General features: G+C 41.7%; 1 protein-coding gene across 4 annotated transcripts in view; it reads left to right on the top strand.

The window, feature by feature from the left end:
- Positions 1-24625, top strand: part of LOC144595974 (lysosomal cholesterol signaling protein-like) — a 66465-nt gene that overhangs the window by 34080 nt on the left and 7760 nt on the right. For 3 of the 4 annotated variants that reach the window (XM_078403975.1, XM_078403973.1, XM_078403976.1), the window contains 8 exons: positions 3513-3633; positions 4676-4754; positions 9107-9200; positions 10816-11023; positions 14504-14605; positions 18781-18914; positions 21850-21945; positions 22079-22143. In XM_078403975.1, the coding sequence (XP_078260101.1) occupies positions 3513-3633; positions 4676-4754; positions 9107-9200; positions 10816-11023; positions 14504-14605; positions 18781-18914; positions 21850-21945; positions 22079-22143 (899 nt within the window). The remainder of the gene's footprint in view (positions 1-3512; positions 3634-4675; positions 4755-9106; positions 9201-10815; positions 11024-14503; positions 14606-18780; positions 18915-21849; positions 21946-22078; positions 22144-24625) is intronic. The other variant, XM_078403974.1, reaches the window with a different exon arrangement.

The following is a 24625-nucleotide window of genomic DNA, read 5'->3' as shown; positions in this document are numbered from 1 at the left end:
ATCTTTCTAGCACTTTCTATTTTGGTTTTGGCAACTGCAGTTTTTTAAAATTGCTATTTTATCGAGCTTTCTCTTTAAAATAGCAATCTTTTGTCGGCTTAGATGAGCAACTGACTATAGTTCAACAATCTGATGTGTCTGGTGTTAAGAATAATGCTAAAACAGCTAAGCTTCAATCTTGAACAAAAAACAAACTACCTTAGGAACTCAGTGGGTCAGGCAGCATCTGTGAAGGGAAATGGACAGACAACGTTTACGATTGGAACCCTTTTGCAAGACCATGGTCCATATGTTCATTTTTCTGCTATGATGTTGCCTGACCCATTGAGTTCCTCCAGTCGTTTTGTTTTGATCCAGATTCCAGCATCAGCAGACTCTTGTGTCTTTATTAAACTATTCTTGCTAATTTATTGCTGAACTCCTTGGTGCATTAGAGAGCCAGAGAGAGATACAGCATGGAAACAGGCACTTAGAAACATAGAAAATAGATGCAGGAGACTATTTGGCCCTTCGAGCTAGCACCACCATTCATTGTGATCATGGCTTATCATCTACAATCAGTAACTGCCTTCTCCCCATATCCCTTGATTCCACTAGCCCTGAGAGCCCTATCTAACTCTTTTAAATTCATCTAATGAATTGGCTTCCACTGCCTTCTGTGGCAGAGAATTCCACAAATTCATAACTCTCTGGGTGAAAAAGTTTCTGCTCACCTCAGTTTTAAGTGGCCTCCCCTTTATTCTTAGACTGTGTCCCGTGGTTCGGGACTCCTCCAACATTGGGAACATTTTTCCTGCATCTAGCTTGTCCAGTCCTTTTATAATTTTATACGTCTCTATAAGATCCCCTCTCATCCTTCTAAACTCCAGTGAATACAAGCCTAGTCTTTACAATCTTTCCTCGTATGACAGTCCCACCATCCCAGGGATTAACCTCGTGTATCTACACTGCACTGCCTCAATAGCAAGGACATCCTTCCGCAAATTAGGAGACCAAAACTGCACACAATACTCCAGATGTGGTCTCACCAGGGCCCTATACAACTGAAGAAGGACTTCTTTGCTCCTGTACTCAAATCCTCTCGTTATGTCAGCCCAGCAAGTCCACACTGACCATCGACCACCCATCTACACTAAACTGACAATTATGCTATTTTTATGTATTTTCCCCACATTCTGATGAGCTGCCAGGTTCTGCACTCACGCATCTGCCTGGCAGATATTTTTAATTGCAAAATGAACAAGTATCTTAATGGTTCTTGCAGACAGTATATTCTAGATTACAATTTGGTCTCAACCTCTTGGTATGTTTCAGTCTATATTTCCTATCTATCCTTCCTGTCCATGCTACCCAGGTGTCAGATTTTATGCACATTGATAAGATCTCTATTCAATCTCTCTGTTCCAAAGGAATCAACACATCTTAGCGAATCTTTCCTCATAATTAAATTGCTCTATCCTTGTCGTTCTTTTCTGAGCCCTTATGCGTGCCATTACAACTTTCCTGTGGTGTGATGTCTGGATCAGCATGCAGTACTCTAAGTATGGCCTAATTAGTATGTCATTCCTGCTCTGTATTCTGTGCTTTGAGGCATCAACATTTTTGTCCAAATCATCCATATCATGAACAGAAATAACAGCGCTGATTCCTGCGAACATCACGGGTATTCCAGTCAGAGAAACACCGCATCACAACGACCCTCTGTCTTCGGTAGATAAGTCCATTTTGAATCCAATCTACCAAGTCACCTTGGATCCATGTATCTAAATCTTCAGGATTAGCCTACCATGAGGGACTTTGTTAAATGTCTTACTGGAGTCCATGTACACAATTTCTACTGTCCTGCCCTCATCAATGATCTTCCTCAAGAACCTAACTAAAGTTTGCAAGTCATTACCTACCCCACTTAAAGCCATGTTGACTGTCCCTGATTAGCCTATGCTTTCCCAAAGGGAAGTAAATCCTATTCCGAAGAACCCTTCCTAGTAGCTGATATGAGGCTCACTGGCCTATCATTTCCTGAATTACCCCTCTCATCTTTGTTAAACAAAGGAATAACGTTGGCTACTTTCCAGTCCTTTCAGATCTGGTCTGTGACTGGATAGGATACAACAATCTCTGTCAAGGCCCTAGAAATCTCCTCTCATGCCTCTCTCAATAATCCTTATTTCCGTTCCTTGCTTGCCCTCCCAAAATGCAATATTTCACAACTCAATTAAATTCAATTTCTCACTTTTCGTCTTTTTATCGATATTTTGCTGGTCTGGAGATTTCATTCTGAACATCCACTCCATAGGTAGATTTTATATTACTTGACTGTCTCGTAATCATGCCCCCGACATATAAATCTAAATCACTTACCTATGTCAAATATAAAAATGAAGCTTGTGGAACCCTGTTGTGCACTATCTTTGGAGTTGTTTAAGCATCTGTCCACCTTTGCTTCCTGCAAGTCAGACAATTTTGGATCCAATTTTCCACCTTCACATCTCTAATTAATCTGCCCCATGGGACTTGATCAAATGCATGCTAATGTTCACGGAGGTCACGTAAACCTCAAAGCTGTCATCACATTTTTGTAGACAGAAACTTCTTTAAACGTACCACAGTGGTTATATTACTGGATAGATAAATTCAGATGCTTGGTGATATTAGTTTAAATACCACCGTGGCAATTTATAAATTGAGTTAAGCCAAATAAATAAATCTAGGATAAAAAGATAGTATCAATAATAGTTTCTCTTGAAATTCTTGGATTGTTCTTCAAGTACGACTAGTTCATAAATGTCTCCTGAGGAAAGGAAACATGCTCTTCTTACTTGGAGACACAAGTAACTGCAGATGCTGGAATCTTGAGCAAAACGCAAAGTACTGGAGTAACTCAACGGATCTGGCAGCATCTGTGGAGGGAATGATCAGATGACATTTCGGTCGGGACCCTTCTTACCTAGATTGGCTTTTATGTGATTCCAGATTTGCCCTTAACTCTCAACTGCTCTGCAGAATGGCATAGGAAGTCTAAAAGGAAGTTCCCCATCAGCATCCCAACAACATTTATGTGGGCGGTAAATACAGACCTCCCAGTAATACTTGTGTGCTATGATTGCATTAACGAAAAAGGTATAAGTTATGATGTTCAGCAGGACTCAGAGAAGGAAGGAAATCCAAAGCAAAAAACAAACTGCTGAAGGAACTTAGTGGGTCAGCAGCATCTATGGTGAGAAATGACCAATTGATGTGTCGAGATGTCACCCCCAACTGAAGAGTCCCGACCCGAAACATCAACTATATATTACCCTCCACAGATGCTACCTGACCTGCTGAGTTCTTCCAACACTTTGTGTTTAGCTCAAGATTCCAGAAACTGCACTCTTTTGCCTCCAATTAAGGAAATTAATTTGACTTTGTAGAAGAAAATGGAAAAGTCTGATTCTTATGCTTACATAGTGAATATTGTATACATCGTAATTAGAAAATATATTTACATTGTTACTTTTAAAATTGTTTTCCAGTGTATGGTCTGTATAGGAATGATCGTGTGGTATGTTATCATCAAACAAAATAGTCTTCTTGGTCAAGTTCTGGGATTCATTGTGCTGTATAGTTCATTGTATAGTGCATATGTGTGGACAGGTAAGGTGCATAGAATTTAGATCATTTTTAAAATGAGCAGAAAATTATGGAAAAACTCTTAAGTCAGCATCTGCAATCAGAGAAACATTAAAGTTGTGGGTCTGCAGTTCTAATGAAGGGTTGCAGCCTTTAAGAGATGACCCTTTTTCCACAGATGCTATTTGACTTGTCATTTTCCAACATTTTCTGTTTTTGTTTTAAAATCCACCATTTGCAGTTTATTTTTGATTTACCCGAACACTTTTAAAAGCTGCGTTGACATTTTCATTTGGCATTCCTCAATCCTAAAATATAATTTCTGGTTTATTTGGCCATTTTTTATATCTCATTTAACAATTGCTTGATTTTATTCCTACTGCATAACTTTACTGGCTACTGCCCCTTCGCGATGCATTTGTATAATCTTTTCCTGATCTCTAACTTCCTTGCCTCACTATTCCTTTGACATTTTTTTGTTTTAATTCCGTCAAATACCCTTCCCCTTTTCCTGCTCCACTTGAGATGCAGACACGTGGCCCTGTACGGTGGTGCTTTCTCCTGTAAACTTTCTGATTCCTAACATGGGCGGCACGGTAGCGCAGCGGTAGAGTTGCTGCTTTACAGCGAATGCAGCGCCGGAGACTCGGGTTCGATCCTGACTACGGGTGCTGCACTGTAAGGAGTTTGTACGTTCTCCCCGTGACCTGCGTGGGTTTTCTCCGAGATCTTCGGTTTCCTCCCACACTCCAAAGACGTACAGGTATGTAGGTTAATTGGCTGGGTAAATGTAAAAATTGTCCCTAGTGGGTGTAGGATAGTGTTAATGTACGGGGATCACTGGGCGGCACGGACTTGGTGGGCCAAAAAGGCCTGTTTCCGGCTGTATATATATGATGATGGTGATCGTAAAAATTCCAAGTGCTTGCAGATAAATTGATCAATGATTTGATTTCTAAGAACAGGAGAACCCATTTGATCTGCTGTTGCAATAATTAAAGTTCTTATAAATATATGAATAGTAATTGCAATGCAGGAATTGACTTCTTGTAAATTACTTTATCAGGTTTGATAGCACTATCGTTACTTCTTTTGAAGAAAAATATGTCTGAGCACAAAGGGTTCTTCATTGTTGCTGGATGGGGGTAAGAGAACATTTATTTTGAATCTTTGCCCTGATGCCGAGATACTTTGCTGATATTGTGGCTGCAATAAATTACATTTGGCTGGCAATTATTTAAATCATTAACAAATGGGTGAGTGAAGACACAAGGAACTACAGATGCTGGCTTACAAAATCAAAAGCACAAAGTGCTGGAGTAACTCAGCAGGTCAGGCAGCATCTATGGAAAACTTGGATAGGTGACGTTTCGGGTCAGGTCTGAAGATGGGTCCCGATCTGAAAGGTCACCTATCCATGTTCTCCAGAGTTACTGCTGAGTTATTCCAGCATTCTGTGTCTTTTGGAGGGAAGAGTGATATCCCTTTAATTGCTTTCTAATATAAATTATCCAGATGTCCCTGAATGGGCTTGCCGTCTGCACCTTTGAAAGATGCAGCATGGAAACAGGCCTTTTGGCCTGCCGAGTGCACTCTGACCATCGATCACCTGTTCACACCAGTTCCATGTTATCCAACTTTCGCATCCACTCCCCACAAACTAAGGGCAGTTTATAGCGGCCAATTGACCTACAAACTTGCATGTCTGGGATGTGAAACAAACCACTAATATTTAAAATGAAATATATCTTGCCTGTTCCTATCTCCTTCCCCGTAGCCCCAAAGTTCCTTAGTCAAATGAATAACCTGATCCAAAATAGACACAGTGCTTCTTCAGATGGAAAGTGTTCTGGCTCGAAACCCCACCCAACATTTTTCTCCAGATATGCTGTGTGACCCGCTGTGTTACTCCAGCACTTTGTGTCTCTCTTTGGTATAAACCAGCATCTGCTGTTCCTTCCTACACAAGCTCATCCAAGAGCTACTTGGCAAGGTCCATAGCAGAGCACAGTTCGAGTCTGTGTTGGAACTCAGCCAGTACGTTTGGGATTCTGTGGGAGTGTGGATGACCAAAGCTCACTGCCTCTCAAGGTAGAACTGCTGGTGAAACACAGCAAATTCCAAGGCAATGGAATTAGGACAGACTGACGATAACTACTATTCCGTCCATAATTTTAATGTCAAATAATGCTTTCCCATCTCCATCAGATCTTATTTTCTCACTCAGCAGTAGAAAAATTTGATAGGTGCATTTGAAGCCCTTGCACCTACACCACCCACCCACAGAACATAACCAGTCAAATCTGCTGCAGCTCGGCGGTTCATTCCTACAATTGACTTCCACTCTGTTATCCTTCCTGGAGTCTGAAGAAGACCCGAGATATCACCCTTCCTTTTTCTCCAAAGTTGGCATAAAGTTGAATCCAGATGCAAAATGCTTTCAGTCTCTAACCATGGATTTTTCCAGAATCACCCCAAGCTCTGTTGAGAGCCCATTGGTATCAGGTCTTCATCGTGTCTCCAAAGTATGTGTTGCAGTGTATAGATTTTGATGTGTTTGGCACACATCAGCAGAGGAAAGAAGATTAGACTTTATTGCCGTCCATCACAGTGAGGAATGTGGGGAATCTGCTGTGGTGGGTGTTTATGTTAACGTTTATGTCATTGTGTGTCTTGTTGCTTTTTTTTGTATGGCTGTATGGTAATTCCAATATCACTACCTTAATTAGTACATGTGACAATAAAAGACCTTTGAAACCTTTGAACAGTCGGTGCTTCTCTGCAGAACTGCAACTTGCAATTCTGAAACTTTAGAGATACAGCACGGAAACAGGCCCATTGGCCCACTGTGTCACACCAACCAGCAATCAGAATCAGAATAGCCTTTATTGTCATCCAAAAACATGTTTTTGGACGAAATTCCGTTACCCACAGTCCAACAATAAGAAGCAATAAAAAATAAAGCAATAGCTCACACAATCACAAAACCAACATAAAACAAAACAAACATCCATCATAGTGAGTCTCCTCCAGTCACCTCACTGTGGTGAAGGCAAGAATTACTTTCTCTTCCCTGCCATCTTCTCCCGCGGTCAGGCTGTTGAAATTGCCACGTCAGGGCTCCCGACATTGAAGTCCCCGCCGGGCGGAGAAAATCCCGCGGCCTATTCCAGGCCGTGCCAGACAGTGAAAGGTCCGCAGTGGGCCGACCCAAGCCCCGCGATTCGGGGCGGGCGGAGACACTGACGCTGCCGGAGCTCCCGAGGTCAGCCCCCACTCGGGGACCTGTGAGCTTCCGGTGGCCCGCGGCCGAAGCCTCTGGAGCCTCCGAAGGCTATTCGCAGCCGCACTCACAGCACCATCACAGCCTCGGAAGGCAGCCAGCTCCGCAGGTGGTGAGTACAATCCGCGGGCTCTGCGAACCAGAGCCCCAGGTGGTCCCAACTGGAGGCCGCCAGCTCCAGGTGTTTGGCCGATGGTAGGCCGCAGCGGGAATGGAGACACGACCCAGAAAAAAGGTTGCGTCTCCGTATGGAAGAGACAATTTTTATAGTCCCCCCCCCCACACATAGCACACAACCACAAAAAAACACTATATCACACCCAAACATTACAATTAAGACAAAAAACAACAAAAAACACAAAAGACAAACGGACTGCAGGCGAGCCGCAGCTGCTGCGCAGCGCCGCCATTTCCTGCATCACCCTGTGCTCTAACCTACACACACTAGGAACAATAATACAACTTACCAAAGCCAAATAAACTACAAACTTGTACGTCTCTGGAGTGTGGGAGGAAACCGGAGCACCCGGAGAAAACCCACACGGTCACAGGGAGAACGTACAGACTCCGTACAGACAGCACCCGTAGTTAGGATCAAACCAGAGTCTCTGGCGTTGTAAGGCAGCAACTCTACCTCTGTGCCAATGTGCTGCCCATCTTGTTCAGTCTTGCCCGTCTTGTTCAGGGAACACTTATGAAATTGTAGCCAACTGAAAATATTTGCATTGCAAAACAATTTTCAAGATCCTGGCACACCCCTAGACACTTTCCTGTTAGGGAAGGAACTTTGAGTGTATGCCGCAAGAAGAAAAAAAAGACATAAATAACTCCTTTGTTCTTTGTAGTGGAGTGACAGGATTTTCCCATCCACAAGAGAGTGCAGACAAGGTCTCTGCAAATGGAGAGGTGACGGTTTGTTTCACTTACTTCACTGCATCCTATCACCAACTGGAGAGCAGTCCTGATCTCCATTTTCTGCCTCTTGGAGACCCTCATTCTGTCTATAATCAGACTTCACTGGACTTTATCTTGCACTAAATGTAATACCCTTTATCCTGTATCTGTACACTGTGGACGGCTTGATTGTAATCATGTATAATCTTTCGGCTAACTGGATGGCAAGTAACAAAAAGGCTTTGTGCTGTACCTCGGTTCACGTGACAATAAACGAAACGAAACAAAACAAAGGGTCAAATCAAAGATCCACAATTCTACTGCATTCAATTATGAACGGTGGTGGGCAACTCAACAAAAGGAGGAAAAAACTAGTGGTAGAAACAAGGAACTGCTGATGCTGATTGACAGAAGAAGACTCCGTGCTCGAGTTACTCCGCGGTCGGGCAGCATCCCTGGAAATCACGGATAGATGACTTTTCGGGAAGGGACCTTTCTTCAGACGGGTCCCTTCTCAATGACTTCTCAATTTTAATAGACCTAGCATTTGTCTGCTGAAGTCAAAGCCAAAATATCTGTAACTATCTTAAACCAAAGGATAGAATAGACAAGTTATCTTTGTTTTGGTTTCAAATCAACTTTGGGAAATACTGATTGCAGAGTGATTGATGAGAAAGGACTTTGTCACCAGGTAGATGCACAATTCTCAACTTGACACATCTTACCTTCTCATTGTGAGCAGAGGATAAGTTTTAATTTAATCACTGCACTGTTGTCCAACTTCAGCAGCTTTTGTTCTGGAATCTCTTCCTCCTCTTTACCCCTCTCTCCTTTGAGATACTCTTTAAAACTTGCTCTTCAGCTAAACATTTGTGGTCAGGTGCATCCTCCTTGGCTTCTGGTTGAAGGGTCAACTAGTTTTCTGCTTTCCCCTGGTAAATATTGGGGAAAGAGATTTTTGAGTCAATGGCTGTAAGAAATCAATGAACTCACTCAAATAATACGGCCATTGTTTTCCTGATGTTTGATGTTCCTGTAAAATGCCTGTAAATCTTTGGGTCACCTTTCTCTATAAGCAGTTCTTTTAATAAATTGGTTAAGTTGCGCATCAGTGTTGAGATTGAAATTGATATGTGCATGTTATCTCATCCATTGGTTGGGAAACCTGCAAATAATACAATGGCTGGTCACAACTATTTTGACATTTGCAGGTATGGGTACAATAATAATCTTTTACGATGAACATCTCAAATAATGTATCTTTTACTTATAGCAGTGAATTATTGATTTGTTATTGCAATGTCTTTTTTGTTTCACTAGGATACCAGCATTCATAGTGGGGGTCCTATTAATTGTTGGTCATCCAGATATGCAATCACTGGGTGATTCAGCATTCTTTTATGGAAATTATCAGGTAAGAGCAAATCTCTCAATTATTTAGGAATGTTTGATACATGTCTTTTTGCTTGGAAGTCTGTGCTCCCTCCATCTGACCTTCAAGACTTCTCAGTGTAGACTCATTCATCTGTTTACTAACATTTCTGCCTAATGAATGTGGACTGGTCTTCATGTCTCACTAATTTGCCTAACTAAATTTTGATACTATTCCCATTATGTCTCTAAACTGAGCAATTAATCTTACATTTTCGGATCTAAAAAAAATCCTGATCCAGGTATTGGTCAGATGAGTTCCAGAAAGCATTTCTCACTTTCATACCTTGTACTACCTTCAAATCCATTTAGTTTGTTTTGCCGACTGTTATCTTGAGGTTTACAGTGGCCAATTACCCTATCAACCTGTATGTCTTTGGGATGTGGTCGGAAACAGCCCTTTGAGGAAATGTATGTGTTCACAGGGAGAACATGCAAACTCTCCACAGACAGCACTTGAGGTCAGCACTGAATCTGGGATAGTGGAACTGTGAGACAGTAGTTGCAATAGCTGTTCTAGGGATGAACAATAAATATCCACATGTTTCCATATTCATCAGCAATAAATGTCTAAAGTAAAACCTCCACAGTTTAGTGATATTGGATGTGCAGAGACAATTGAGGTTCATCCCTCCCTTCATCTGAAGACCCAAAATATCACCTATTCATATTCTCCAGAGATGCTACCTGATCTGCTGAGTTACTCCAGCAATTTGTGTCATTTTGTGCGATCTGTGGTACCTTGTTTCTACATTATCCATCCCTTTATAACTCTGCGTAACTTTCCAAGAAGGGACTCAATTTTATTCCCTTTTTTTGGACTCCAGTCTGTTCTTCACCACGTGGACACACAATCTCTACATTTACCCCAATGAAAGCTTGGATCTAAAGATATTTGGTGATGGGTAGGAGCTGCTTTTGGAATTGGAAGTCTGTGGTCCAGTAACCTGGGGGGGTCAGTGTTGGAATCCTTGCTGTTTGTTTTTAAATTAATTAGTGAAGGTAGGAGTAATTATTAGTAGATTTGCCGAAGACATGGAGACGGTTAATAAAAATGAAGACAGTCTTTTGTTCATAGAATGATATTGATCAGCAGTTGACTGTAAAAAGCCGAGAAATGGCAGATGGTATTTGATCCTGGAACTTGAGATCATGCATTTTGGGAGGACTGATGCGGTTAAGATATACACAGTGTGTGTTAGAAACCGAGTCACCCGGAGGCCAGGACTAACAATCCAGTGACGAGTTTAAATCCCACTGTTGTGGTTGCAGAATTTAAATTTGTATAGTAATATATAGAACATAGAATGGGCCCTTTGGCACACAATGTTTGTGCCGAACATGATGCCAAGTTAAATTGATCTCATCTGCCTGTTTGATGAATCTAGAATCCAAAAAACCAAAGGAAACAATTTGACCACCTCCTGTTGCAAAAGCCCACTATGTAATAAAATGTTGACCCATGTATAGTAAGAATATTGACCAGAAGAAATATTTGTTGGCCTGTATTCTGTACTTCCTGTTGATTTGACCCTCAAATTTGCATTCAAAGCTGTGTGGACATATTTCTGATTCCTTTTCACGTTTGTCATTTACAGGTTATAAGTACGATGGTGGTATTGCTGTGTAGCATTATTCTTGCGAGTTCATCAGTGATGTTACTCAGTCGATACAAGCGGAATAATGCTTATCAGATGCTGCAACACCACTCTATTTCCAGGAGCACTAGTGAGGATTGTAGAGTGAATGAGATCCAAACAACAATTAACAATGGAACATCCAATGCAGAATTTGCAACGGGAGAAGGTGATGATGTTTTTCTTAATATAAATTACACAGTATAGAAAGAGAGATCTGGAAATTCTTACCCATTTCCTCATGAAAAAAAATCTGTAAATTTTAACATTGAAGGAATAAATTGGTTTGTTTCCTGTCCTCCGTCCGAACCTTCCTCTCCCACTGTGAACTTCTATCACGCTATCTTTAAATTGGATTCATTGCTGGTTAAATTCAATGATTGGCCTGAAAATCATAAAACCCTACAAATTGAATAAGCATTCCAAGGAGATTTGTTGAGTGTAACCAGGCTTCTTGTATAATTTATGGCAACTTAGAGCATTTTCATCACTATGCGTCATGCTGAGACCACATACTTTATTTATTTGTCATGAGATGTGGTTTTGTACTTGTACTTATTTGGCATCATGAAGCCCCTTTGGGTGAAGATTTAGATGCAGTTTGGTCGAGCTGGATAGGATGCAGAGAAGATTTACAAGGATGATGCCAGGACTCGACGGCCTGAACCAAATGGAGAGGTTGAGCAGGCGAGGACTCTATTCCTTGGAGCGCAGGAGGATGAGGGGTGATCTTATAGAGGTGTACAAAATTATGAGAGGAATAGATCAGTGGAATGAGCTGCCAGATAAAGTTATTGAGGCAGGTACAGTAACTACAGGGTCTCTTGCCCAGAGTAGGGGAATCGAGAACCAGAGGACATAGGTTTAAGATGGGGGAGGAAAAATTTAATAGGAACCTGAGGGGTAACTTTTTTCAACACGAAGGATGGTGGGTGTATGGAACAAAGGTTTCAAAGGTCTTTTATTATCACATGTACCAATAATTAAGGTACAGTGATATGCGAATTACCATCACTATGCATCATGCTGAGACCACATACTTTATTTATTTGTCATGCGATGTGGTTTTGTACTTGTGCTCAAGCATATTTGACATCATGAAGCCCCTTTGGGTGAAGATTTAGATACACCACTCAGTTTGGTCGAGCTGGATAGCATGCAGAGAAGATTTAGGGGAATCAAGAACCAGAGGACATAGGTTTAAGATGAGGGGAGAAAGATTTAATTGGAACCTGAGGGGTAACGTTTTCAACACAAAGGATGGTGAGTGTATGGAACAAAGGTTTCAAAGGTCTTTTATTGTCACATGTACCAATTAGGGTACAGTGATATGCAAATTACCATACAGCCATACGAAAAAAAGCAACAAGACACACAAATACATAAAAGTTAACATAAACGTCCACCACAGCTGATTCCCTACATTCCTCACTGTGATGGAAGGCAAAAAAGTCCAAGCTTCTTACTCTTTATTTCTCCAGCGATCGGGGCAGTCGAACAAGCTGCAGGAGGTGGTAGTTAAGGCAGGTACCATAACAGCGTTTAAGAAACATTTGGACGGGTACATGGATAGGATAGGTTTAGAGGAATATGGACCAAATGCAGGTAGGTGGGACTAATGTAGAAGGGGCATGTTGGTCGGTGTGGACAAGTTGGGCCAAAGTGCCTGTTTCCATGCTTCATGACTAAATAGAATTCAATAGTCCATCCACTAACCTTTGTTTAGATGAGATTTTTTTTTTACTGGGTCTGTGCAGGTTAATAAATAATGCAGTTATGGAGTAGGACTGTCAGGCACCTTGGAATTTTATAAGGTTTCCCAGATAAGAAACAGTATTTTTAATTACATTTCTAAAAGAATACATTCTAGTTTAGAGATACAGCGTGGAAACAGGCCCTTCTCAGCACAGACAGCACCCATCGGCATGATCGAACCTGGGTCTCTGGCGCAGTAAGGGAGTAATTCTACTGTTGCGCCACCGTGCCACCCCAATAGCTTATAAATTACTCAATGTTATATTGAGCAATAGGGTAACATTCTGCGACTAAGAAAGGACGTTATAATGTCAGCTCTAACTTTATTGAGAAGTCACAAGGAGTTTCATTGTTTCAATGTCAAAAACCTTGTTTGATCATGCTACCATGAGGATACCATTAGGATACATAACCAGAAATTTTGTTGGAGTAGATTACAATAAATGTTTTATCAGAGAACAGGAAGGCAGAGAACATTAGGGAAGGGATTTTGGAGATACAACTATTTGTTCAGTGTGAAACCAAACAAAATAGAGAATGTTCAATCATCCAAAATTGAACTAAAGCCATATTTAATTCAGCCACACATTCTTGTTATGGAGCGTCAATGTGCTGAGCACCAATTTGACGTGAGAGTATAAATCAGACTCTGCTCTATTGCCCTTTAGTTGAAATAACCTGCTGCCACATGGAGAATGAAATTGGACTCTGCAGCACTGGATTTTTGACGCCTAGGTTCCAAAATGACTGCAGTGGTGGGCATGTGTAATTTTGATCGGGTGAACCTCATTACATCTGGGTAAAGTAGTTTAAGTGTATCTCCCAATCTGGAACACTAGTTCATCATTATGGCTGTCACTTTGAAATATAGGCTCTCTCTTTTAACCTGTTCACTGCCAAGATTTATTTTCACTTGTATACTCTGACCCGAGTATACTCGTGGGTGGCACTGAACAGGTTAAATTTGCTTGACTAAATATTAATTCAACACACAATGAACATTTCTTTCTCCCATCTCCTCAGCTTGTTAAAGGGATCATTAATCATTTAAATGAAAATACAAAAAATCTACAAATGCTGGAAATCCAAAGTCTAATGGAATTCTGAAAATATAAAAGCAGCTTATGGCAATATTTCTTCCTGATTTTACTATTAAAAAAAAATCATATCCTAAGATTGTTGTTACTCATGCCGAAGGATTTAAAATCATAAAATGGAGCCTAGAGTCTCTTAAGTTGCTGTCTTGGATTGCAGCTGCAAAAATGAGGTAATGGATACCCGCTGACAAAAACAGAGGAAATAATGGAGACACAAGGAACTATAGAACCTGGAACCTTGACTAAAACACTGAAGTAACTCAGTGGGTCAGGCAGCATCTGTGGAGTGAATAATTATTGCATAACTAAAGATAAGGCTTTATCATATCGATTTGTAATTTCGAACGATTCCTTTCCCATGAAAAAACATTCAGAATATTAATGTATTTCTGATTTTTTTTTTATTCGGACTCCGTAACTTTACTTGAATGGAGGAAAAAATAATTTGCTGAAAAATGTTTGTTTTCTTACTGCCATTCAGCACCTGTTGTCTAGTTATATCCTGAATCTTTGACTGTTTCTGTTTATGACATAGTTATGTTGTGTCACAAAATGTAAGTCTGCCTTCACATGTTCTGCAGTAATTCTTATAAGGATTTAAATGTGTAGAGAATGATCTGTATTCAGATTTTAAAACAGTTATTTATGAAAATGTGAAGAGCTTTTGAATGTCTTGGGACTATAATATTTGAATTTTAAAATAAAACTGCATCTATTGGGGTTTGCTATGTTTTGCTGTTTATAAGTTAATATTTGTGGGCATTAATAATTATTGAAGGTGCCTTTGTTATTAACAGAAACCTGTGCTGGTCAAATGGAAAATCAAGATGAATTATTATGTATTACCAACCAGGAAGTTCTGACTGATGACAGACCCATGAATGTAACACGACGGGGTGGTATGGTCATTGAAACAATATAAACATTTGCCTAATGAAATATCCTGATTAATGACTTGAATGCTTTACTGACTAAAAACTATTTGAAATGCTCTCTAGCCTCTAATGTAAACTAACATAGAAATCCACAATCAACAATAAGGTACCTTATACAGCAATGCATACTGTGACTCATGACTGTGACAAACTTAATCTTTCCTTCTCGAAACTCCTCAAATAAATCTTACCCTTAATCTTGTCAATTTGACACGTTTCCCATCCCTTCCCAAAGCCTCTCCTCAACCATCTGGCTAGAAGGAATTGAACTTGGCTAGATTCATTTGAATTATTCAGTCATAACAAGAAAATCAACTCTGATACATTTTCTTCTCACTGCTATACCGTTAGCTCTGATGTCCCCCAGCGATATAACATTGAGGATCCTCCTGTATGTGCATCGTGCTGCTATATTGCATCAGTCCTTGCACACATGTTGAACACAAACCCAAGCTTCACTCTCACTTCCCCTGGCCCCTTCACTGTCTCCGAGTTGTCAAACAGCTTATCCCATATTTAGTAATTACTAGACCAAGTGGACCCGTTGGGCCCAAACCTCCCCTGCATTGGTGCAGCACCCTCTCCTCCCCCATTCCCCTTTCCCCCTTCCCCACTAGTTCCATGTATTCCACTTTTGCATCCTGCACCCCAGGGGCAATTTACAGCGGCCAATTGACCTACAAACCCATGTGTGAGGAAACTGGAGCACCCGGAGAAAACCAACCCAGTCTCAGGGAGAACGTACAGTGCCCTCCATAATGTTTGGGACAAAGACCCATACTTTATTTATTTGCCTCTGTACTCCACAATTTGAGATTTGTAAGAGAAAAAATCACACGTGGTTAAAGTGCACATTGTCAGATTTTATTAAAGCCCATTTTTTTTCTTTTTGGTTTCAACATGTGGAAATTGCAGCTGTGTTTATACATCGTCCCCCCATTTCGGGGTACCATAATGTTTGGGACACATGGCTTCACAGGCGTTTGTAATTGCTCAGGTGTGTTTAATTACCTCCTTAATGCAGGTATAAGAGAGCTCTCAGCACCTAGTCTTTCCTCCAGTCTTTCCATCACCTTTGGAAACTTTTATTGCTGTTTATCAACATGAGGACCAAAGTTGTGTCAATGAAAGTCAAAGAAGCCATTATGAGACTGAGAAACAAGAATAAAACTGTTAGAGATATCAGCCAAACCTTAGGCTTATCAAAATCAACTGTTTGGAACATCATTAAGAAGAAAGAGAGCACTGGTGAGCTCACTCATCACAAAGGGACTGGCAGGCCAAGGAAGACTTCCACAGCTGATGACAGAAGAATTCTCTCTGTAATAAAGAAAAATCGCCAAACACCTGTCCGACAGATCAGAAACACTCTTCAGGGGTCGGGTGTGGACTGTCCGCAGAAGGCTTCATGAACAGAAATACAAAGGCTGCACTGCAAGATGCAAACCACTGGTTAGCTGCAAAAATAGGATGGCCAGGTTACAGTTTGCCAAGAAGTACTTAAAAGAGCAACAACAGTTCTGGGAAAAGGTCTTGTGGACATATGAGACAAAGATTAACTTATATCAGGGTGATGGCAAGAGCAAAGTATGGAGGAGAGAAGGAACTGCCCAAGATCCAAAGCATATTACCTCATCTGTGAAACACAGTGATGGGGGTGTTATGGCCTGGGCATGAATGGCTGCAGAAGGTACTGGCTCACTTATTTTCATTGATGATACAATTGCTGATGGTAGTAGCATAATAAATTCTGAAGGGTATAGACACATCCTATCTAGTCAAGTTCAAACAAATGCCTCAAAACTGGCCAGCGGTTCATTCTACAGCAGGACAATGATCCCAAACATACTGCTAAAGCAACAAAGGAGTTTTTCAAAGCTAATAAATGGCCAATTCTTGGGTGGCCAAGTCAATCACCCGATCTGTACCCAATTGAGCATGCCTTTTATATGCTGAAGAGAAAACTGAAGGGTACTAGCCCCCAAAACAAGCATAAGCTAAAGATGGCTGTAATACAGGCCTGGCAGAGCATCACCAGAGAAGACACTCAGGTGCCCTGTGATGTCCATGAATCGCAGACTTCAAGCAGTCTTTGGTATGCAACAAAATGCAAAGGTATGCAACAAAATACTAAACATGACTACTTTCATTTACATGACATTGCTATATCCCAAACATTATGGTGCTCTGAAATGGGGGGCAATGTATAAACACTGCTGTAATTTCTACATGGTGAAACCAAAATGTATAAAAATTGCCTTTATTAAAATCTGACAACGTGCACTTTAACCACGTGATTTTTTTCTATTACAAATCTCAAATTGTGGAGTACAGAGGCAAATAAATAAATGATGTGTCTTTGTCCCAAACATTATGGAAGGAAGGCACTGTTTAAACTCCGCACTGACAGCACCTAAGGTCAGGGTCGAATCCAGGTCTCTGGTGCAGTGAGGCAGCAACTCTACCATTACGCCACTGTGACTCTTTTTACCATTATTAAGACAACCTGTGCAATACCTCCCAAATACACGCATGTCAGGTTATTTTCCACACTTTTTACTTGTGAACTGGACTATTCTGATGTTCACTTAGTGGTCATCTCTTGATTTACACTTAAAATTAAGATAATCCAAAATATTGTTGCCCAATGGGGCGTACTAATCTCCGATGTGGGATCTTTTCGGAAGCTTTCTGAAAGTCAAGGTACACTACATCCACTGGCTCTCCGTGCATTTAAATACAACACTTTAACTTCGGTATTCACCTTCCCTCTCCCCACCATTGGCCCTGACCTTACTCTCTTACCCCATCTAGAACTTTCCTTCCCATTTATTCCTTTGCAATTTCTCCTGTATTCGCTTCCCCTTTAACTCCATCTTCATATTCCCAATTTGTCAACCCCTCCCCCCACTACTTAGTTTAAACCCACACGTGTAGCACTAGCAAACCTGCCTGCCAGAATGTTGGTCCCCCTACTGTTAAGGTGTAACCTGTCCCTTTTGTACAGGTCAACCCTACCCCAGAAGAGATCCCAGTGGTCTAGAAATCTAAATCCCTGCTCCCTGCACCAGCCCCTCAGCCATACATTCATATCCCTGATCCCTCTGTTCCTGCCCTCACCAGCACGAAGTACAGGTAGCAATCCAGAGATAACCACCCTCGACGTCCTACTTCTCAGTCTTCTTCCTAACTCTCTACACTCACATTGCAGTATCCTCTTCCTCCCGACGTCGTTCGTGCCCACGTGCACAACTACTTCCGGTTGATCCCCTTCCCTCGCTAGGATGTTCTGAAGCCGGTCCATGACGTCTTGAACCCTGGCCCCGGGAAGGCAACAGACCATCCTCAAGTCCCGCCTGCCGCCACAGAATCTACTGTCCATACCTCGGACAATGGAGTCACCCACTCACCACCGGTCTCACCCGGAGTCACCACCGGTCTCACCGGTCAAGTCTCCTTGCCTGGATTAGAGCCACCAACCTGTCCGCTGCTCGGACTGGAAGCGTCTTCTGCCCCGACAGCTCCCAAGAGGGTGTACCTGTTTGTAATAGGCGCAGCCACCGGGGTCTCCTGTAGTCCACGTTCACTCCCCTTTGAAATGGTCTCCCACCTTCGCTCGACCTGGACCCTTGGCGTGACAGCCTCACAGTCGATCCTGTCCAGGAAACGCTCGCATTCCCGGATGGCCCCGAGATAATCCAGCTACTTTTCCAACTCCACCACACGTCCATTCAGGAGCTGCACCTGGACACAGTTCTTGCAGGTGTAGCTCCCAGAAGCTCCAGCTGAGTCCCTACCTTCCCACATCCTGCAGGAAACACACTGCACAAAAACTTGTCCCTCACATCTCATTTAATCTTTGCCACTCTCACCTTAAAGCTGAGAGTAATTTAGCCAAGAGGTAAATGTGCTTTGAACAGGCTACATTCCTCATTGTATTATCAGAATTCCTGTTTGTATATTTTATAATCTCGTGTTGCACAACTGCATATCTCAATCAGCAATAGTTGTTTCGACAAGTAGACTTAATTTGGATCTTATCTTTTTGGGTATTTCTTTTCCGCAGTCAGCAGAATTCAGAATAATAATATCTTAGATTCTGCATCTCCAAATCTTATCATTGATGTGTTCATTTTCAGCAGAACAATGCATGGCATTGCACAAACCTGACAACAGTTTGTTGACACCAGAAGGGGAGTGTTTACGAAGGGCAGATCCACAGCTCGCCAGGCACGTGCTACTGTGTTTGCTTCTCATTATAGGCTTGTTTGCTGTAAGTCTGACATTAAAACAATTTTGCTTTATGACAATGGATATTTTAATCAAAAACAGAAAAAAAATTAACCTGTACTCATTTCAATACTTGTTTCTGTTTAAACATTGCCTTTCTCAAAGGCATTTTTTGTGGGTGTTATTGTTGTTGGTTTAAATATTCAATTGGCACTTTTGCAGTTTCTACCCTCCTCATGAATGTATGATTCAGAGTTAACCTTCTCGATATCAATTTTAAGAGACATCTGAGAGGTGCTCGCAAACTGGGACTCGATAGAGATAAAAAGCAGGAAAGTTATGCGAAACCTGCATTGGTTTGACCTGGCTTGGAGAGCTGTGTACAGGTCTGGTCACTATTTTCAGAACTATTTAGTGTTCTATTGGAGGTATTTATTCACAAAATGCTGGAGTAACTCAGCAGGTCAGGCAGCATCTCGGGAGAGAAGGAATGGGTGACGTTTCGGGTCGAGACCCTTCTTCAGACTGAACATCAGTCTGAAGAAGGGTCTCGACCCGAAACGTCACCCATTCCTTCTCTCCTGAGATGCTGCCTGACCTGCTGAGTTACTCCAGCTTTTTGTGAATAAATACCTTTGATTTGTACCAGCATCTGCAGTTATTTTCTTATACTACCTAGTGTTCTATTGGAGCTCCTTTTGGATATTTTATTGTGACATAAATACTATATAAATGCAAAATGCTGTTGTACTAATTATTAATACGTAGAACATAATGCTAGCCTTTTATTTCGAGAGGGCTTGTATGCAAAAACAGGGATGTAATGCTGAGGTAGATAAGATGATGGTCAGGCCGCATTTGGAATATTGTGAGCAATTCTGGGCACCATATCTGAGGAGGGATGTACTGGCTCTGGAGAGGGTCTAGAGGAGGTTTACAAGAATGATCCCAGGAATGAGTAGGTTAACATATGATGAGCGTTTGACGGCACTGCATTGGAGTTTAGAAGAATGAGGGGGACCTCATTGGAAAGTACAGAAAAGTGAAAGGCTTGGATAGAGTGGATGTGAAGAGGATGTTTCCACTAGTGGGAGAGTCTCAGACCAGAGGTCATAGCCTTCTGTGATGATCAGCCATGATCACATTGAATGGTGGTGCTGGTTCGAAGGGCCGAATGGCCTACTCCTGCACCTATTGTCTATTGAGGAGGAATTTCTTTTGTCAGAGGTTGGTGAATCTGTGGAATTATTTGTCACAGAAGGCTGTGGAGGCCAAGTCAATGGATATATGTAAGGCAGAGATTGACAGATTCTTGATTAGTACGGGTGTCAGAGGTTATGGGAAGAAGGCAGGAGAATGAGGTTAGGAGGGAGAGATAGATCAGCCTTGATTGAATGGCGGAGTAGATGATGGGCCGAATGGCCTTATTTTTGCTCCTATCACATGATCTTGTGATAAGAAAAGGCAGAAGGTGCAGAGACAATGTAGAGGGCTGATACCAGAAATGCCAGGAAAAGATGAACAGTCTAAAATTCTTCTCCCCAGAGAAAAGAAAGCTGGGAAATAACCTTTTAAAGGACTTTAAAATGGTGAAAGTTTTGAGAGGATTCAGAACATTTCTGTTTTGAGGAAGAGGGTAAATCTAGAGGTCACTGACATAAGATAGTCATAGAGTTATACAGCACGGAACACATACTTCAGCCCAACTTATCCGTGCCTCTAATCTACAATACTCCTAGCACCCTGTCATTTGCTATATATGTTCTTCCCTGGTTTAACTTCCCAAAATGCCTCACTTAGCACTTGTCCAAGTTCATTTCCACCTTGTCATTCCTTGGTCCATTTTCGCAGTTGATCAAGATCCTGTTGTAGTATTAGTCAATATTTTTCACTGTACACCACATCACCAGATTTGGTGTCATCTGCAAACTTACTAATCATGCCATCCACATTTTCATCCAAAAGGTTAATATGTATTCACATATGACAAACAAGAGTGGATTCAACACTAATCCCTGAGGCACACCACTGATCACAAGCCTCCATTCTGAAAAAAATGATCCAGCACTCTCACACTCTATCTCCTTTCACCAAGTGAATCTTGTGTCAATTTGGCCAGCTCACCCTGGATCCCATGTTATCTCGCCTTCCGGACCAACTTACAATGTGGGACCTTGACAAAGGCTGTGCCAAGGTCCATATAGACAATGTCTACTGACCGACCCTCGTCATCTACCCAGTTACCTCTTCAAGAAAAACTCAACCAAATTTGTGAGGTATGATTTCTTGCACAAAATGCCAACATGACTATCCCTGAACAGCCCTTGTCTTTCCAAATGGAGGCAAATTCCATCACCTGGAATCCGTTCCTATAACTTTTAAACCACTGACATTAGGCTCTGTAGTCTGTAGTTCCCTGGCTAGTCCTAACAGCTTTTCTTAAATAAAGGCATAACAGTATCTACCCTGTAGTCCAGATATTTGCTAAGGAATCCAGTAGAGAACTTGCAAGAAACTTATTTATCCAAAGAGTGGAACAGACTGTCACAAGAAGTGGCGGAAGCATTTATGGCAAGGCTAGAAATGCATAGGAGGATAAGGGAATGGAGGTTGCCTTGATAATTTTAGCTGAGGAAAGATGGAGGAGGCTCAAGTGGAGTATAAATGCCGCCTTGGAAACACAAGACTGCAGATGCAGGAATCTTGAGCGAAAAATATGGACACTCTCAATGGGTTAGGCAGCATCTGTGGAGAGAAAGTAAAGCTTGGTCATATTTTCTCTTGCTGCTGTTTTTGCCATTCTTGCACTTTAGATTTCCTCAATAATACAACATGATGTGTTGATCTAGAATATTCGCCATTTGTAATGTTGCCTCATTTTGTTTTTAATGTTGCTTCATGTTTTATTGTGTAAATACTTATAAATTGTCAGTGACGCTTTTATTCATCCCTGATTGACATTTTAAAATATTTTTCAGAATGTAGCCAGTTGTTTCTGGTTTTTAGTTAATCAAAATCCAGGTCGCCTTTACGTTGAGCTGCAATTCTTCTGTGTAATCTTCAATTTTGCACAGGTTTGTGTTCTTCAAGTGACTGAATTCTATGAAAGTAATTTTATATTTGAACAATAACACTGAATTAATTCAGTGGTGAATGTCAATTTAAGCATTGTGGTAAACAATGTGTCTTTTGTTTTCCCCCTTCCAGGGTTTTATTTCCTTTGGCATATTTGGGCTTGATAAGCATTTAGTCATTCTTCCGTTTAAAAAAAGGTAAATAATTTTATCTCAACATAATTTTACCCCATGGTGTGTTCTTCTTATTCACTTTAACAAAGTGATAATTCAACACCTCTCTCGTTTTCAATTAGGTTTATAAGATGAGGATAGACATAAAAAGCTGGAGTAACTCAGCAGGACAGGCAGCATTTCTGGAGAGAAGGAATGGGTGATGTTTTGGGTCAAGACCCTTCTTCAGACTGATGTTAGGGGAGTGGGCGGGACAGAGATAGAATGTAGTCGGAGACAGCAAGACTGGTGAGAGAACTGGGAACCGGGTGGGGATGTAGAGAGAGGGAAAGCAAGTGCTATTTGAAGTTAGAGAAGTCAATGTTCATACCGCTGGGGTGTAAGCTACCCAAGCGAAATATGAGGTGCTGTTGCTCCAATTTGCACTGGGCCTCACTCTGACAATGGAGGAGGCCCAGGACAGAAAGGCAGATTGGGAATGAGAGGGGGAGTTAAAGTGCTGAGAAACCAGATCAGGTAGATTAAGGGGGAATTGTACAAAAGGGACGGATTGCACCTTAACAGGTGGGGGACCAGCATTCTGGCAGGCAGGTTTGCCACTGCTACACAGGTGGTTTTAAACTAAATGTTGGGGGGGGGGGGGGGGGGTGTCAAATGGGATAGTCAAGGATGGAGTTAAAGGGAAAGAGAGTAAAGGGATAGTTAATGACCCCAGAATTAACGGGAAAGAAAGCTCACAAAGAGATAGGAGAGTATGGCCAAGTGTAATAGGAATCGATGTGAAAGGTGAGATGTGAAAGGTAAAAGTATTGGATATGAATGCGCGAAGTATAAGAAGTAAAGTAGATGAGCTTGAGGCTCAGTTAGAGATTGGTAGATATGACATTGTGGGGATTACAGAGATGTGGCTGCAAGAGGATCAGGCCTGAGAACAATATTCAGGGTTATACATCCTATAGAAAGGACAGGCAGGTGGGCAGAGAAGATGGGGTAGCTCTGTTGGTGAGGAATGAAATTCAGTCCCTTGCGAGGGGTGAAATAGGGACTGACGAGGTAGAGTCATTGTGGATAGAGTTGAGGAATTGTAAACGTAAGAAGACACTAATTGGAGTTATCTACAGACCCCCAAATAGTAGCCCAGATGTAGGCTGTAAGTTGCAGCAGGAGTTAAAACTGGCATGTAACAAAGGTAATGCCACTGTGGTAATGGGCAATTTCAATATGCAGGTAGACTGGGAAAATCATATTGTTTCTGGACCCCAACAAAGAGAGTTTGTAGAGTGCGCCGAGATGGATTCTTAGAGCAGCTTCTGCTGGAGCCTACGAGAAAAAAGGCAATTCAGGATTTAGTGTTGTCCTATGAACCATATTTGATAAGAGAACTCGACGTAAAGGAACCGCTTGGAGGTAGTGATCATAATATGATTAGTTTTAATCTGCAATTTGAGAGGGAGAAGGTTAAATCGGAAGTGTCAGTGTTGCAGTTGAACAAAGGGGTCTATGAAGGCATGAGAGAGGAGCTGGCCAAGGTCGACTGGAAAGGAATTCTTTGAGGATGTGACAAGTAAAATGGATGAAGAGGAGTCAGTGGATGTAGTGTATCTAGACTTTCAGAAAGCCTTTGATAAGGTCCCACACAGGAGATTGGTGAGCAAAATTAGAGCACATGGTATTGGGGGTAGGGTGTTGACATGGATAGAGAATTGGTTGACAGATAGGAAGCAAAGAGAAGGAGTAAACGGGTCCTTTTCAGAATGGCAGGCAGTGGCGAGTGGAGTGCCGCAAGGCTCGGTGTTGCGACCGCAACTATTCACCATATATATTAATGATTTGGATGAAGGAATTAGAAGTAACACTAGCAAGTTTGCAGATGACAAACAGCTGGGTGGCAGTGTGAACTGCAAAGAGGATGTTAGGAGGTTGCAGGGTGACCTCGACAGGTTGAGTGAGTGGGCAGATGCAGTATAATGTAGATAAATGTTAGGTTATCCACTTTGGTGGCAAAAATAAGGAGGCAGATTATTATCTCAATAGTGTTAGGTTAGGTAAGGGGGAAGTGCAGTGAGACCTTCATACACCAGTCACTGAAAGTTGGCATGCAGGTACAGCAGGCAGTGAAGAAAGCTAATGGCATGTTGGCCTTCATAACAAGAGGATTTCAGTATAGGAGTAAAGAGGTTCTTCTGCAGTTGTATAGAGCCCTGGTACATCTGGAGTATTGTGTACAGTTTTGGTCTCCTAATTTGAGGAAGGACATCCTTGTAATTGAGGCAGTGCAGCATAGGTTCACGAGATTGATCCCTGGGATGGCGGGACTGTCATTTGAGGAAAGATTGAATAGACTAGGCTTGTATTCACTGGAGTTTAGAAGGATGAGAGACATATAAAATTATAAAAGGACTGGACAATCTAGATGCAGGAAAAATGTTCCCAATGTTGGGGGAGTACAGAACCAGGGGCCACAGTCTTAGAATAAAGTGGAGGTCATTTAAAACTGAGGTGAGAA

Source organism: Rhinoraja longicauda, chromosome 8 (assembly GCF_053455715.1).
Source record: "Rhinoraja longicauda isolate Sanriku21f chromosome 8, sRhiLon1.1, whole genome shotgun sequence".
NCBI lineage: Eukaryota > Metazoa > Chordata > Chondrichthyes > Rajiformes > Arhynchobatidae > Rhinoraja > Rhinoraja longicauda.
The sequence above is the reverse complement of the archived record's forward strand: the minus strand, read 5'-3'. Positions and strand labels throughout refer to the sequence as shown.